This window comes from Psittacula echo, assembly GCF_963264785.1.
Source record: "Psittacula echo genome assembly, chromosome: Z".
Taxonomy (NCBI): Eukaryota; Metazoa; Chordata; class Aves; order Psittaciformes; family Psittacidae; genus Psittacula; species Psittacula echo.
The window spans coordinates 38416835-38432658 of NC_137742.1; the positions used below are offsets into that span (position 1 = coordinate 38416835).

A 15824-nucleotide genomic window follows, 5' to 3' on the forward strand; every position below is an offset into this window, starting at 1 on the left:
CAAAGGCAGTGGATGAGTGTGAAAGTTCTTTCAGTATGTTTTACTTTCTTTTCAGAGTATAACTTGGATCTTACTTTGCTTCCAGTGCCAGTGCAATGATGCCTGCAGCCATAGGTGCAGAGGCTGAGGTTCCAGTATGGCTGTCTGTGCAACGCTGCCTCAGGTCTGTGGTGATCTGGAAGAAATTGAAAGTGTGAAATTTAGAACACAGCTTTAGAAATCAGAACAGGTTTAATTTGCCCGAATGAGCTGCATGTACATGGACCATATTTCCTTCTTTCATTGCAAGGAAAGTTAAAAAAAGGTGTCTGAACACATGACATTGTACTCTGAGCCTGAAGTCACTTGTGAACTTGGAGAAGTTCACAAGTTCCTCTGTTGCACTGAAAACATAAGTTAGTCTCCATTCTTCTCATGGCATGATAAACAAAAAGACTTGTAAATTAGAAAAACATGCAGAGGGTTTTAAAACAGCACAGTTAGAACTCTGCCCTTCTATTGCATTTATAGAGTACTTTCCATCTAAGAATCTCAAAGTGCTTCACAAACAAGAATGAACTTTATCTTACAGAACTCCCTATGTACAGACTGGTTATGCCCAGAGACTATAGGAGAGGTATGGAGGGGTTAATCAGGTTGCCTGAAGTCACACTGGAACTATGTGACAGAACAGAATACCACTGGGCTCACGCTAAGTACCGTGTTTAATCCTTCCTTTGTGACTTATGCAGTAATTCACATGAAATTAAGCAACAATTCATTGGAAAGTCCTGATGTAATCACAAATCTGACCTACACATTACCAGCTAATTAGTTATTTGCAGATTCAAATTGTTACGTATTACTCAAATATATCCTGCAACATATTTTTATATGCAATCTAAAGTGGATATATAAAATGTAATGTGCACTACCAACTAGAGACACAGTCTTCTACTTAGCATTAGGATATAATAATGAATTTTAGGCAGATTCTTTCTGTAAGACAGTATATCACACACAAAAAATGTGTTTATTCCAAATTCTGCCTCTTTCAGGCAATCTAAAGAGATTATAACCTATGATCTTCTTCCAGAAGAAGCAGTTGCTAGCACGAGCAAGGCAGTAGAGATAGGAAGCCACTACTACTTAACAGAAGCTCAAGCAAAACCAATGCAGACTTGAGAAAAGTTGCTAGCAGACAGCAGTAGCAGTCCACAGCATGGAAAACTCCATGAAGGTGGCAGAGTGAATGACGTGTGACGCCAAACCTTACTCTCAGCATTTCAGCTAATCCCTGAGATTCAGTCACTACAAGACATCTGCCTGGGAGGCAAGGAAGTTGCTCACACAGCTTCCTACCCAAGCAACCAGAATTACTGTGTCTCCATTTCCTCTAATTCACTAGTATAATACTTCACTTGCAACACAGGTATGCAGAAAGATCAGAAAAAGAGAGATCAGAGGATCAAAAAATCACAAAAAAGCACAGGGCATGTAAAAATGTCTGTCTAGATTTGAAACCAGAAGATATGCAAAATACGACCTGAAGAAACAGCTGCATCCTCTCTGGGCAGAATGCAAGCAATTGCATGCAGAAGGGTTATGTTTCATACATTTGCATTTGCCATATCCAGTAGTGTAGGTATTACATAATTCGTATAAGGCTGCTTAAAGTGCTCATGATATATAAGCATACACAAGCTAACACAGAAGACTTCTTCTAATAGTGAAGGAGCTAACAGCACCAGGAAATTATTACTGAACGCAACTTATGAGCAAGCGAAACAAAATGGAGGCTTTAAGAAATTGAAAGAGGGATAAAAGCATTTATAATGTCATATTGTGAAATTAGTGAACTTACTAAAAGTCAGATTTCTTGAATAACAAAGTCGAGAATCTTTTTTTTTCACTATTATTTAATATCCTTCATAAATGCGCACCTTGTTAAATAATTTCTTTTATCTTTCATCAGCTAAAAGTTGAACCCCATAAAAAAAAATGTTCATGTAATTTCTTCTTTCCTAATGACTGTATTAATTAAAACAATGAAAAGTGTTAGAAAAACCTTTACGCATGCAAATCCCATAAATGCTCTGATAATATTAAGCAGTGGAACGGCAGCAGGAACTGTTCTAACATGCCATTGCCTGTATGTGTAAATGCAAGTAGTGATTTTGCAGGTGGGATTAACATGTCCAAAGACTACAGGATGACAAGCACTCTAATAGGTACAAGATTCAGGTATCTCATTTGTAAAAACACTGGTCAGCACTGTGGCAAGGAGTAAAAGGGAGATCAGGAAAAAGAGAGGGCAAGAAAAGGGACTAACACATGCTTGTCTCTTTTGTAGCCTGGTACCTTATCCCTTGCAAAGAAGTGGTGCAGCAGGCACTTTCCTCAGAGGACCATAGGTTAGCAAACCCTGTGGGAGCTCAGGCAGAGAGAAGCACCCTGAACAGCAGCTTTTTCTTAAGAGACAGCCTCTCTCAATACAGTGAAAAGCACACTGCATTGTGCTATCTGTATCTCTCATGCTCTGGAATAACATGCTTCCAGAGTGTTTTATTATCCTGTAGCTACAGATATTAAGCACAACAAACCATGATAGATCTTTATTTTGCAACATCTCTCACATTCAAAGCGGATGTTGTGGCAGCAGTTTGAACTACAGATCCTTATCTCTCTCCTTCACTCAGCAAATATTTCTGCAGAAGTTGTGTAGGGAAAGCTACCTGAGTGGAAATCCCATTTGAGCTATTTCAAAGCCAAGTTACTGACAGAGGCTGAGATGTTTAAGTATAAGTTACCTCCAAGATCTGAGGCATTTTTTCAGCCCTATGGATTCAATGTCAGAGAAGAGTTGCGTTCACCTTAAGGAAAAAAAGGGTACAGGACCACCCCCAGGCGAGGAAGCCTGAAGAATTAAAATGGCGCCCCAAACTCCTGAACCACATGAGGGCAACATCATTAATTACAATAAAAGGATGTGGTATCTGACAGCACCATGAAGCTCCCATTAGAGTATATTACCTGTCATTCTGATTAATAGTGAAATTTTTGCATCTTTTGTTGAGTACAACACATTTGTATGCTTCAAATACCTTTGTAACAACTGCTGAGCTATGAAAATGTTCATCAGACTGCCCAAGAGAAGTCCATGCCATATTTCTAGGGAGATGAATTATATCCACGTCTAAATCTTTTGAATCAACTAGATTTGACTGAAGGCAATGACAATGTTTCTGGTACTGGCCTAGTTTAACCAACACGAAATCAGCAACCTAGGACAGATACCCTGATGAAAGGCAGAGAAAAATTAAATGAATCACCACAATGTAATACCTGCCATATGCAGAAGTCCAACAGCTTTCAGAAAATCCATGTATTTATTAAAGAAAAAGCTCTAGAACACTGTGATAGTTTTATAGAAGCAACTTGCTCTGAAGAATTAAGGAGATGCCATTTCTCTACAGCCATTATTAAGGCCGCATAACCAATCTTTCCATAATTTCACTGATCGGGAGGTTAATGGCTAAGGTAAAAAAAAAAAGTATTTCCCTTAGCACTCACTGTTCCTTCCCAAGCTTCTGCATTTCTTACTATTTCATATTCTGTGACATGAGCTCTCTGAACTTACTGAACCATTATTTACCTTCTGGTACAGTTCTTCAAGATAATGTTGATTTCTATAAAACTAGAAGTGACATGGGTTTAATAAAAATCTGCTGTTCCTTCTCATATCTTTTGTGTATCTGAATCTACTCAAAACTGAAGGTGTCAGGTTCTGTGTATCTTGATACACTGAAAGTTTCTGAACAAAAGCAGGGTTTTTCTCGTGTTTTAAGAACTGGCAAGACATGTTGGGGTTTTTTTGGTTTTGCTTTAGTTGGCAAGGCAGAAGTATATCTCAGATGAGAAGGAACTCAGCAGGTGAACTGGCATTTTTATGAAACAAAGAAACAGGTGGAACATTAAGTTATTTTCAGAAGGTTAAGTCATGTAATAGGTTCATAAATTATATTTGTGAGCGACTTTCATATGTAGATTCCTTAGTGCTTTAAGAAATAATTTGAAAAAGGAATTAAAAGGAAATGTGATGCATTTGTGCAACATGTCTGATAAATCATAGAAAATGAAAGGCCCCTATTGGTAACTGTATCAAGTTGTGCTTAACCTGTCCTAGCTGCGTGGTCTGCAGTTGAGGAAGCTATCTTCCCGCATTGTCCTACAGTATTCAAAATAGAAGACAACAGAATAATAGAAAAAAATACCTTAACAACTGTATAATAGCTAGTACTTCTGCACTCACTGTGTTCTGAGAGATAACCTCTGTAAAGTATATCTCTATGGTCTTTACCTATTATTTGCCCTTGTCCCAGAGTGTGAGCTTCTACACCTAAACCTATGCTGGCACTTTGCAGCTGCTCTTGGAAGCACCTAAAAGTAAACCTAACTCTTTTCTCCAAGAGTCTATGTAAAAGGCATACACCCAGCTGCATGTGTGAAAGGCAGTCTGCACACTTTGGGCATGACAATACATCCAAAAAGTTGGAAACTCTGTTTCCAATAATGTGCTAACAGTACTACAATAAGATTTGGTAAAGCATAAAGTCAAACACACTTGAAGCAAGAAGGAACTCATGCAAGATGATCATTGTGTGTTTAATTGTAACTCTTTGCTCAAGTTATTTCAGGCCAGAATTTGCTTGCATTTATTTTTGCTTGAAGTCAGTAGATAAAAAAGCTCAATATGGAAAAGAGTTGTGCAGAAATTATGTTCTTATGCTATCATTGTACAAGACAGAAAAAAACCTCCAGACTAGAAAACCTTTTAAAAGTACATGACAAAAAGTAAGAATGAGTTCATTTGAATCTGATTGCAAATCCCACGCCAGGTCACATCTTCCTAGTTTATTGCAGTAGTATTTTTGCTTCCTATTCTGAATACAGGAGTCTTACTTCAACAAATCAAATCACTGTAAGCCTTGATCAAATGTTGTTACTTTTTTCATGTTACAGCATGAAGTTGAGCTTTTCATAGCTAATTTGTATATTGACAATATATTTATATGCATAATAGAATTTGGAGATTTTAAATTTAATAATAATCTTTATATTTTTCTTCTATTATAGTTTTTCCCTTCAAACTTATGCAAGCTCTAAGCTTTTTGTGAAAAGATGTGAAGAAAATCTGACTCAAAAGAGGCAGCAGTCTAAACAAAAATGTGAGATATGATGCAGTGAAAAGGATGTGTGTTACAATATTGAAAATACATACACAGCTTTATTTTAGATTCTTGTAGCATTTTATAGCAGCTGCAAAACTTTGTCCTCCAAATTTTCAGTTCTCTTTAGTTCAGTTCTTGGCTCAAACAAGACTTCTTCCCAAGCTAAATGAGGTTAGATAGGTCTTCAGTTGGACTGGATTTTAGTATACAAGTTGGAGAAGAGTGATACTATCATTATTGCTTTCAGAATCAGGCTATAAGCAAGACAGTCACAAAGATGACAGCAAAGTCCCTGCTTCCATATGTGTGCGTATTGAAGGACTGCTTAATACTCAGTTTGAGCTGGCCTCACAATTTCATGTAATTTGCCACTGAGCTGCAGCATAACAGAAGCATGTAGTTGTTACCCATTATGACAGTTAACTGGTTTAAACACAACACAGAAAGCTACTGACTGCACCTACTTCACAGTGTTCTGCTTTGTCACTGAAGGTGTCTTGAGGGGAAACATGCTTGCCTCATTTTAAATGCCAAGTAGCAAAATACCCTCAGGTAGGGTGTTTCTGTTGTTTCACAAATCAAATGATACTGAAGTGCAGGAAAAATAGTCTTGGAGGGAATATTTATGGTCTGCTATTCAAGCATTTGAGATCAGTGCATCTTATCACACAGATAACATCAAAGTTGTTTTGCACAAAAGTAGTCAAGGGTAAATTAAATTCTGGTAAACAAAGTATCAACAGATTTGAGTTACTTCCTACGGCTCCTCAGTACACTTATGTTTTTACCATTTGCTATGCAAAATGATACACTGTGTAGGAATAATCTAAAATTGGCATATGCAACTGGACTGCTACCAAAAGAATGTAGGACCTGATTAGTAAAAGCAATCAGTGCTTACAGAATTGATGGATTTAAATTAAAATTTATTTTCACTTTTCTCCAGTAGCCTGTGCGAGATCTTTAAAGAGGCATATTTTTAATTTTTTTCAATAATGTTTATGTAAGATCTCTTCATTATTTCCTTAATTATGAGATAATATATGTTTATTCCATATAAAATAATTAATCTCTCCTTTGTAAAGTATACCTTTCAAAAATCTTACAATAAGGTAAAAAACTCTACATATTAGCACAGTGCACGAATTCTGGAAATGATAGGTATTATACTTCAGTAAAATAAAAAAATGTTTCAGAAGGAAGTCTCTAACAATAAAGGTGAGATCACCTCCACGTGGTGACAGGAGTGACATGTAAGAAATAATCAAACCAAATTAAGTTGCTGTTACTTTTTGTCATGTAACTCAGAACAAACTCCAGTAGCATGCGAATCCGCAATACCGTGGTATAGAAATACCTACACCAATACCTATATATATTGAAATAGTAATTCTGTATTCCATAAAAGCAGAATGTTCATGTTAATTGAAAAGAATGGAAGACAATAATCAAGAAAACTACGGCTATTAAGAAACCAGAGGGATGCACAAAGGTTAAATCAGCGAACTAGAAAACCACAAAAAAAGACTGAGAAACAAACAGATATTTTAATAGATTTTTGTAAAAATGAGCAAGGATATGCTGGTCAACAAAGAAAGTATTGACAGGTGAAAGAAGCAATAACTAACTAGCTAACAATAAATAAATAAAAGTCAAGAAAAGTGGATAGCAAGGAATAAAAATTAGAAGACAGAAGGTGCATAAAGGTGGTAAGGAAGGACAAAGGTGAAATGTTGAAGCTTACAAAAACAGAATAAGGTAGAAGGATGTTTTATTTTGAAGCATATCAGAAGCAAAAGAATCCCGAAGCAATATTGTTCTAATTGTCCAGAAATAATACAATAGTTAATAGTTAATAGTAGTATACAGTAAATGGTCATTCCACTGAATGTTCCTTTTTGGAAAAAAAATCAGAGCACAGAAAGATGATAAATCATCTTCCTATTTATAGCTATTTTAAATAGCAAGTTTAAATCAGAAAGTTTGGAAGCACCAAAGACTTTTACAAGAGCTGGAAAGGGAACATGTCAGACTGTACTGTTGATTTTAGCTAGCCTTTGAACACTGGAGAAGTTCCAGAAGACTGAAAGAAAACCCAAGCAGTGTCAATATATTGAGAGGGTAAGCAGCATTGTCCTAATAATTTCATCAATTTGCCAAGCTTTTATCTAGTGTTAAAGAACTTATACAGGATTTAAACTAATTATGAATACATTAATTAACTGGTATTATACTTATTGGTGGATAACATAAGCTGCTGGAAAAGAGCTTGCCAAAGTGCTGCAAATTATTTTTCTGGCCGCCACCTTGGTTGAAAGTAGTATAATCAGGATTCTACAAGACACATAATGTGATACTGAACATTAAAAAATTAAAATTATTTAAAAGATTAAAAGTTTACATGACAATACATAGATTTAAAATAGGATAATTACGAGGTCTCAAAAGCTAAGCATATATAAAAAATCAGAAACATACTTAGAAGCAGAGAAATTATATATGTGCTTATAGCACACATGAAAAATGAGACTCTAATCGGGCCTTATACAATTTGGTTCTTGGCCTTAGTATCACTTAAAGCTTTTATCAAAGACCTGGAAGAAAACACCAGAACCTTGAATGTTGTACTTAGAGAAACTTTGGAGAAAGAAGAAGTGATGATGAGGGCTGGTCTGGATCAGTAGACTCAGTGGTAAATGATTCAAAAAAGAGACCATAAGTATCTTCATATCTGCCCTTGGGCCACTAATTCTGAAATAGAGAAGCAACAGCTCTGAAAGCGGACTGGACATCACACAACGATGAACACATTACATGGCTGTAAAGCTGGCTAGTCTCAGTCAGGCTTAATGTATAAAGAAGGGGTAACTGAGCTGGCACTCAAGGATACACATTTTCTTGTGCATTTGGCACTGACACTGCCACTACCCGGTGTGTGTAGTTTGGGTACTCCAAGCTCATAAAATGGAAGAAAACATGCCTTTTACAGAATGACAGAATCATAGAATCATAGAATAGTTAGGGTTGGAAAGGACCTTAAGATCATCTAGTTCCAACCCCCCTGCCATGGGCAGGGACACCTCACACTAAACCATGCTACCCAAGGCCTCATCCAACCTGGCCTTGAACAGAAGCAGGTTACCTTCATCTATCAGCAGGGATTAACTGTTCAGGCTACATGGCTAGAGTGAAAGACATTAGACAACTAGAGTGCTTTTCATACTAGCAGTAAAATCTGTTACACAACCAAATGCCTCGAAATTGAAGCTACAAGAGGCTCAGATAGCAAACAAGTGTTTTAAACAGCAATGGGTAATTAAAATCACCTGCCCTAAATTTAAGTGGATTTTCTGTCACTGGAAACTTTCTAAACAAGATTGATTGTCTTTATGACAATTATTGTTGAGTTGACAGCAGCTGCTGGATTTGAAGGACTCAGGGAGGCCCACAGACTTGCAAAAGGTCAAGCTGGTGAACAACAATCACGTCTGCTCACCTTATATTGTATTAGCCTCACTTAAACATGAAGTTAGCAAAAGTCTTTTAAAGGACAGTAGAAGGGATTTAATCATAGAAGTGAGGACTGCTAGGAGACACAGTAATTTATTTTCTTTATTATTGTTTATCAGGGAGAACAAGAAACATTCCAGGAAGAGAGATAAGGTTTCAGTGGGGAGAAGGAAGTTAAGAACAGAAAAATTACTGGAATGGAGAAATACCTCAGAACAAGTTTAAAACAAAAATTAGATCATCTGAAAATAGGGAAGAACTCAAGAAGGGATGGCCAGCATCCCAGAATCCTGAAAGCAAGGCAGACAGTATTAAAAAACATAGTTGAAAGAATTTTTAACTCCTCACCATTGCCAAGAGAGGTATCTGCTAAGAACCAGAAAGAAAGTGATGTTAGATGTGTGCTTACAGAAACATCTAGGGGAAAAAAAAAATCCCTACATTTTCAGATCAGGAAGAACATAAGATCTGGAAGTTATACAGTAGAATAAATAAGCAGGGAAGAGGAAAATATTAGCAAATCTGATTAATCATAGTACAAGGGTTCAAAAGGTTAAAAGCAGTAATACTGAATATTGGGAAGTATATTGAATTCACTTAATTTGAAAAAACAGATGAAGCAAACAAATACTAATGGTATCAATAGATTATCAAAGAGAATTGTAACAATTTGTTGGCTTCCAGAGAAGATGAGAAGGTAATGGAAAATGGATGCTGGCTGTTTTGGAATGAGATGAGGAATAATACAGGAAAGGTATGTTCTGAGCTCAATCTTGGTTACAATGCATCAGCTAGGCAGCAATCTGAGTGATAATGGACTATCTTTGAATGTAAGAGAGGAATGATGCTGGATCAAAATAAATCTGAAAAAATACAGAGATACATAGGAAAACTGATAATACCATGTATGTAAAATATGAAAACCATTGATAAATGGATTAAAACCAAGAGGAGACTATGTTCTCAGGGCTACCGATGGGCTACAAGATATTTGTAATGAAAGAAATCTGTTTCGATGGCAGTGGCAATAGGATCTTAGAAAGCATCACTCAGAACTGGCAGCAATGAGGTGAGTGGAAAAACCTGCTGCAAATATGGTGTACCTGCACTGCATTAGGCTGCAACATGCATGTTTCAAAGAGCAGTATGTTGACCCCAACTGGGTAACACACTGGGGTTTAATGAACTTGCCCACATATGATCTTTTCCTGAAGCAATTCATTAATTAGTATAAATGAGTTGTCTTCCTCTCCCTTTCCCCAAAGTCACTATGCCAACATAAACCCATATAAATTAAAAAAAAAAAAAAAAAAAAAGTAAACCATACTATTTTCCTGTCGTAGGATTCTCCACTGCTGTATGTTGTAGCTAGTGTGGATGCACATTCTTCCAGATACCATGGCTTCTTCCCACTTTCAGCTGTGCTGCTTATGGAGATAGTATAGATGCTGTTGGTGTAGCCATCACAGGAGCAGTGGTCACGACTTCTTCCACCATTTCCAGATGCCCAAACAAAGACTGAACCTAAGCCTCTTCGTCCCTGTATAGAAACAGCACAAAAGATTTGGTTAATAATTCTTTTCCCCTTCATCCGCTTAACAAACAGGTCTTTTCCCAAAAAAAGACATCCGATGAGAGAAAGACAATAAGAGAAACTAGCTCACTATGAAGAATCTGAAATGAAAACAGGATTTAGAAGAGTTCAGACTCAGACATCAGAAAAATTCAGAAAATGAGTGGTATGAACATAGCTTTACAAACAGCTTTAAAAGAGTGTCTGTTTGTTGCTCTGCATCTATGCTATCCAGCCATACCAAGAAAGAGATGTTGAAGACTCAGAAGTATGAAAGTATCATACTGGGTTTGAAAAAGAAAAGAAATATCATATGTGAAATTAAATCCCTTTTTATTTATTTACTATTTATTTATTTATTTATTTACTATTTATTTATTTATTTATCACCTTTTATTTATTAAGGTGCTCTCAGCTGTCTCTCCTTGGGCTGCCTTGTGGGACTAGGTATGGTCTGGGTAACATTATACAGTGTGAACCAGAACATTATTGTTTCACAGACACTGTAAGTCACAGAATCAGAGAATACCTGATGGAAAGGGACCCAGATAATCTAGTCCAACCTGTTTTGTCCATTATGAATGCTATTTGCATAACACAATATATAAACAAAAATGGACAAATAGAATAGATTCTTATAAAACCATCCTAATGAAGCACTAAGGCATTAGTTCAACATGACATTTTAAACATATGTCTAGCTGGAAAGTTACTTCAGCACATTCATAATTTCAAATGAGGACTTAAATAGGTAATCTCACCTTGATTTTTTCTTAATGCACCGAAGTTTATATATAGTGTCCAAATGAATCAAAACATTTTTGGTGGTTCTAGTACTCTGAAATAGGCATTGATATGAAAACTGAAGATGATCAGTTACCTGTATTACTGATATATGGGAATTAAGAGTTATTGACATATAGGTAATTGGGCTTTTCCTTATTTATATTTACATATTTCATGCCAGTAAATGAAATTAAGATTCATGCAACTGTATGATTTGCATTAATTAGCAGCACTCTCCATCTGGAAGCACACTACAGAAAGCACTGTTCAGATAGAAAGGTTCACCAAAGAACTAAACTTAACTTATATTAAACCAAATTGTGTCACTGTTTCTGACATGACATTGTTTCCAAGCATGGGACGTTCCTCTCAGTCATAATTATGCTAACAAATAGTCTCATTTATACCTCTTTTGCTTGCAACTCATCATGTATGTATGATAAATTAACGTTACAATACATAATACACCACTTTCTCTGCATGGATTAATTGCTTGGCCATGGGGGGAGTTTGTGTGTTTGGTTTTTTTTTCTAAACAGACTGCAACTGTGTACCACAAAAAACATAAAGACAGCTGCTGGACATCTACCAGGTCAACCTAAACAATTAGCAATTCAAAGATTCATTTAATCCAGATGCTCAGAGGGGTTTCACTAGGGCTTTCTGAGTTGAGCATAATTGAACATACACCAACATAAGACAAAAACCTCTTCACAGTTCACAATCCAGGCTTGAGTTTTCAAACACTGATGAATTTCATTTTGTGAGCTTTATAAAAGTATACTACCTGGAGAGACTCTTCTCTCAAATATCAAATTCTCCCGGCTAGTGTTTATACAAGGTTATGTCTCCAAAATGCAACTTTTCATTAAAAAAGCATTTCAAGCAGAGAAAAAAAAAAAACCCAGGGTGCCAAGTTAAATGTATTACGATATCCACATTCTCCAGAGAAAATCAGTCTGACCAGCTGGGAAGTATAAATATTTCAACTTCTTTTACTTCCTTTAGTTGATCTTAGCTACTACACTAACAAAAAGACACAAAGTAGTAACATTTCTTTTTGTTTTAAAGACAATCTATATGAAGTGTTAAAAGTCTCCTTCCCCACTTTACGAATTCTCACCAAATCAAACCCCCCTTTCTGTTTGGGGTTCTTGTCCTGCCCGCTTTTCTCAGAGAGCAGGGTCTGATTCGGAGCTTCCCAAAGCCAGTGGTTTTGGATGGGTTTTGCGATTTCATGGAGCTGGAACTGGTCTATGAACCAATTTTCTTTCATTCTATGATCTGGTTATGTCCCTTTGCAGAACTTTACTTCTTACCCATCATTCTGAAAACATCTGATGAGACAGATTAAAGGAAGGGTAAATGGAAAGATTATTTTGTCCCTATTCACTGATTTATTATCCCAGCACGTAAGGGAGACAGAAATTAGAGACCTCTCCTATGTTGTGGGGAATAGGATGGAGGATCACGCTAAAGATATGCTGATTCACTACTTTCTGTTTGACTTTTACTGGTTTTGGTTTGGCTTCATCCTATCATCTCTTGCAGTTAGATCATGTTTCCCAGCAGTATTCTATTATTTGCTTTCATCAGCTGTCTCCTCAACGGTCATTTTCGGCTTGTCTATCAATTCTGACATCTGTTTGAGAGTCATGTACAGATTCCTGTCTGTCCTACATTGTCTCTTAAAAACAACTTCTCTTTCCTATACATACACTGATACCCCAACAATGTTAATATATACTTAGGCAGGCAGAATACACAGAAAAAATCGTATCATACAAACACACTTCAACCTCCAGAACACGTCAAAATATTCCACTGAAATCTCTTTTTGATGAATTTTCACAAGTATCTGCTATCTGGAGAATTTCACATTTTTCTTCCTCATATGCATTTCTCAATTATATTGCACATTATATTACTACATTTGTCCAAACTGATACCCCATGGGAAATTTGGAATAACTTACCAATCAAACCACGAGAGAAGAAATGAGAATTCAGAATAATCAAACTAGAGATCCAAGGAGGAGGATAATGGAATCTAACTATTAATATTTTATCTAGAAGTCCATCTTCCACTTTTTAAAAAACAGGTTTGTAAAAAAAAAAACAAATAAAATCTCAAAACCATATGCATACAGGAAAATACCCCATCTGTAACAGCCCATCTGTCATTTTTCTGCTGTCATCATCAGCTGAGTTTGTCTTCACACAGTAGAATAAGATGATTTGTTCCACTCATGCAATGAAAACCTTTTCACAGCAGGGTAGGACTGTAGTTTTTGTAAATTTTGCAGGAGTAACCCTTGAATTATTAGCTTCTCTGCAGATATACTGTGTCCATATTTCTTTATATGCATACTTATGCTGCTGTACTAATAATGAAAAATGAGTTGCAAAAACAGATATGTGAATCCATTTCTGGGCACAAAATATAGTCAAGATGAAAACATGCCAATCGATGTTACAAATTCTGCAATGTAATATTTAAAAATAATAAACACTGATTCAGATTTTAATGATAATGACAGGGCTTTAAAAATAACAGCCATTTGCACCCAACTATTCCCTTCCATGCTGTTTTTTGTAAACAATAATAACAAATATTTCTTCAAAACTAATGTCTCTTGAAAATATGTGAAGTATCAACATCTCTCTTACTGCAATAAAAACATAAGTACCAGGTGTACTGACTAATGGAAAAGAGTATTTTCTAATATACAAAGAAAGAATTTCCATTCCTCTAACACACTGCAACACTGCACATTTAACAACTCAGCATTTCACAGAAAATAACTGCATTACCTTCAGTCTGGAAAACATGCTGAAGATCTTGTTCCTAGAAGCTTTTTGGCAAAGCAAATGGCAGCCTTAAAAAAAATAAATGGAATAAGCAAACCTCCAAACTAATTTCAACCTGACTAAAACAATGTGTCAAGTAAGTAAGTTCTGGTTTCCATTTACTGCCTATTGTTAAACTACCATTTGATTTCCTCTTTCTCCCTGTTTCCAAACACCCTGCTTTAATTCAATAGACCCAGTCATGCTCAGGAAATTATAAACTTGCAAGCAACTATACCAAACAAGTAATTAGAGCAACAGCATCAGCTGTCCTACTGTATGTGAATGCCATTCCCAATTGGTCTCCTTTAAACACATACGGTTAAATAACATTTGGACTGTGTTACAAAGTTAAGATAAACACACATGCAAGCCACTCTGTAGCTTTTACTGTTTGTCTAAATCTATCATCTGTCATCTGCCAGATGCCCAAGGGTGTCAAGATGAAAAGTCAATCTTTGAGCTGTCAAAGAAGCCATGTGTAATTTATTAATCAAAAGCAAAGGTGTATTTACAAACCATATGGGTACAACTTTTGCAAAATTTACAAGAATTAGTGAACTATAGCAGAGGCATAGACCAGGGTGAAACGATGTGTCGCGAAGTACGCTCAGCGCTTGTCTTATGATGTTAAAAATGCCTTACCTCTCCCTCTAGGTTCAGGGCTGTTTCTAATCTTCCATTTGCAATGATAGCTACAGGCTCCCTCTTACAAACTCTGTAAGGTGTCCATAACTGCACTTGTGCTTGTCACCGCACATTTCAGACCATTATGAAATGTTCTCCATTTGTTTTGTCTACTTTCTTATATTGCATAAATCAATTGCAAAAATAATCAAGTGTTCCATTATGGAAAAGATAAAGTCTTTCACTGACAGCTAAGACTTGCTATTGACCTAGTCACAGTCCAATTTCCTAGCACATTTTCTGGGCAAAGCCAGTGTGCTCAATAGACAGCTGATTTTGAACGGAATGGTCTCAGGTCATGGATAAAAAGGCTCCAAGGCAGAAATTGCACGTGTAAAAGCACAGCACAAAAATGTGGGGGCATTCCTATTTATTTTTTGCTACTGCCTCCTTTTCTTTGGTCAGCAAGTAGCAAGTAGGGTAAATGATAAAGCTCTTTTTTTTTTTCCAGTTCAACAGCACGGAAGGGCTTGTCTGCCAAGAACCTGAGCCAGTATGAACATGTTCGTAATGACATCTGCAGAATTTCCTAACACTATGAAAAAGAACATCCCCCACTCCAAGTGTGTGTGCTTGTGTATATGTGTGTGTATACATATAAACCACATCTTTATGACTGAATGCTCTAGCAATACATGCAGGAACCATTATAAGGTTGAGGTCTTCATGCATTCATCTAAGGAGAACCAGCAGCTCCACGTACTTTCAACTTGCTTTCAGCACATTTACATCTGATAAAAACAGTTTCCATTTATGAGTTGTATTTTGAGACAGTGAAGCAAGATTTATTCACATTATTTTACAAAGTCTAGACTGGACATTCATCCACTGTTTACAAGTCAAGCTGCTGTAATTCAGCCTGTGAATCCTGATGTTTTCATGCCCAGGAATCAAGTGCCCCACTAACCCTCCCTGCCTATGGGGCAAGTTGCTGTCTCTACAGAAGTGACCAAATTTACTAAGGCAGAGGGAAAAAATGTAAAGCAGCAGGAAAGGCAGAACCACTGACCTGGAGTAACCAGAGTTACAGGGGTTGCAGCCAGGGAGAGATAATTTGCCACCAATATGCTGGAAATCACACACCCATGAGCAGAACACAAATAATGAAAATTTAAAATGGAAAGAGAAGGAGGGACACTCTATCCACACCTAGAACCTAAATGTTTAATTTCCTCTATTCTTCCCTACACTGTTCTAAAATTACTTCAT

General features: G+C 36.5%; 1 protein-coding gene across 1 annotated transcript in view; it reads right to left on the bottom strand.

The window, feature by feature from the left end:
* The window catches only part of PCSK5 (proprotein convertase subtilisin/kexin type 5), a gene marked incomplete at its 5' end in the record, with an annotated part of 204094 nt that overhangs the window by 59230 nt on the left and 129040 nt on the right, over window positions 1-15824 (bottom strand). Inside the window, 2 exons of the mRNA XM_080638774.1 lie at window positions 75-175; window positions 10048-10260. Coding sequence (XP_080494900.1) covers window positions 75-175; window positions 10048-10260 — 314 coding nt within the window. The remainder of the gene's footprint in view (window positions 1-74; window positions 176-10047; window positions 10261-15824) is intronic.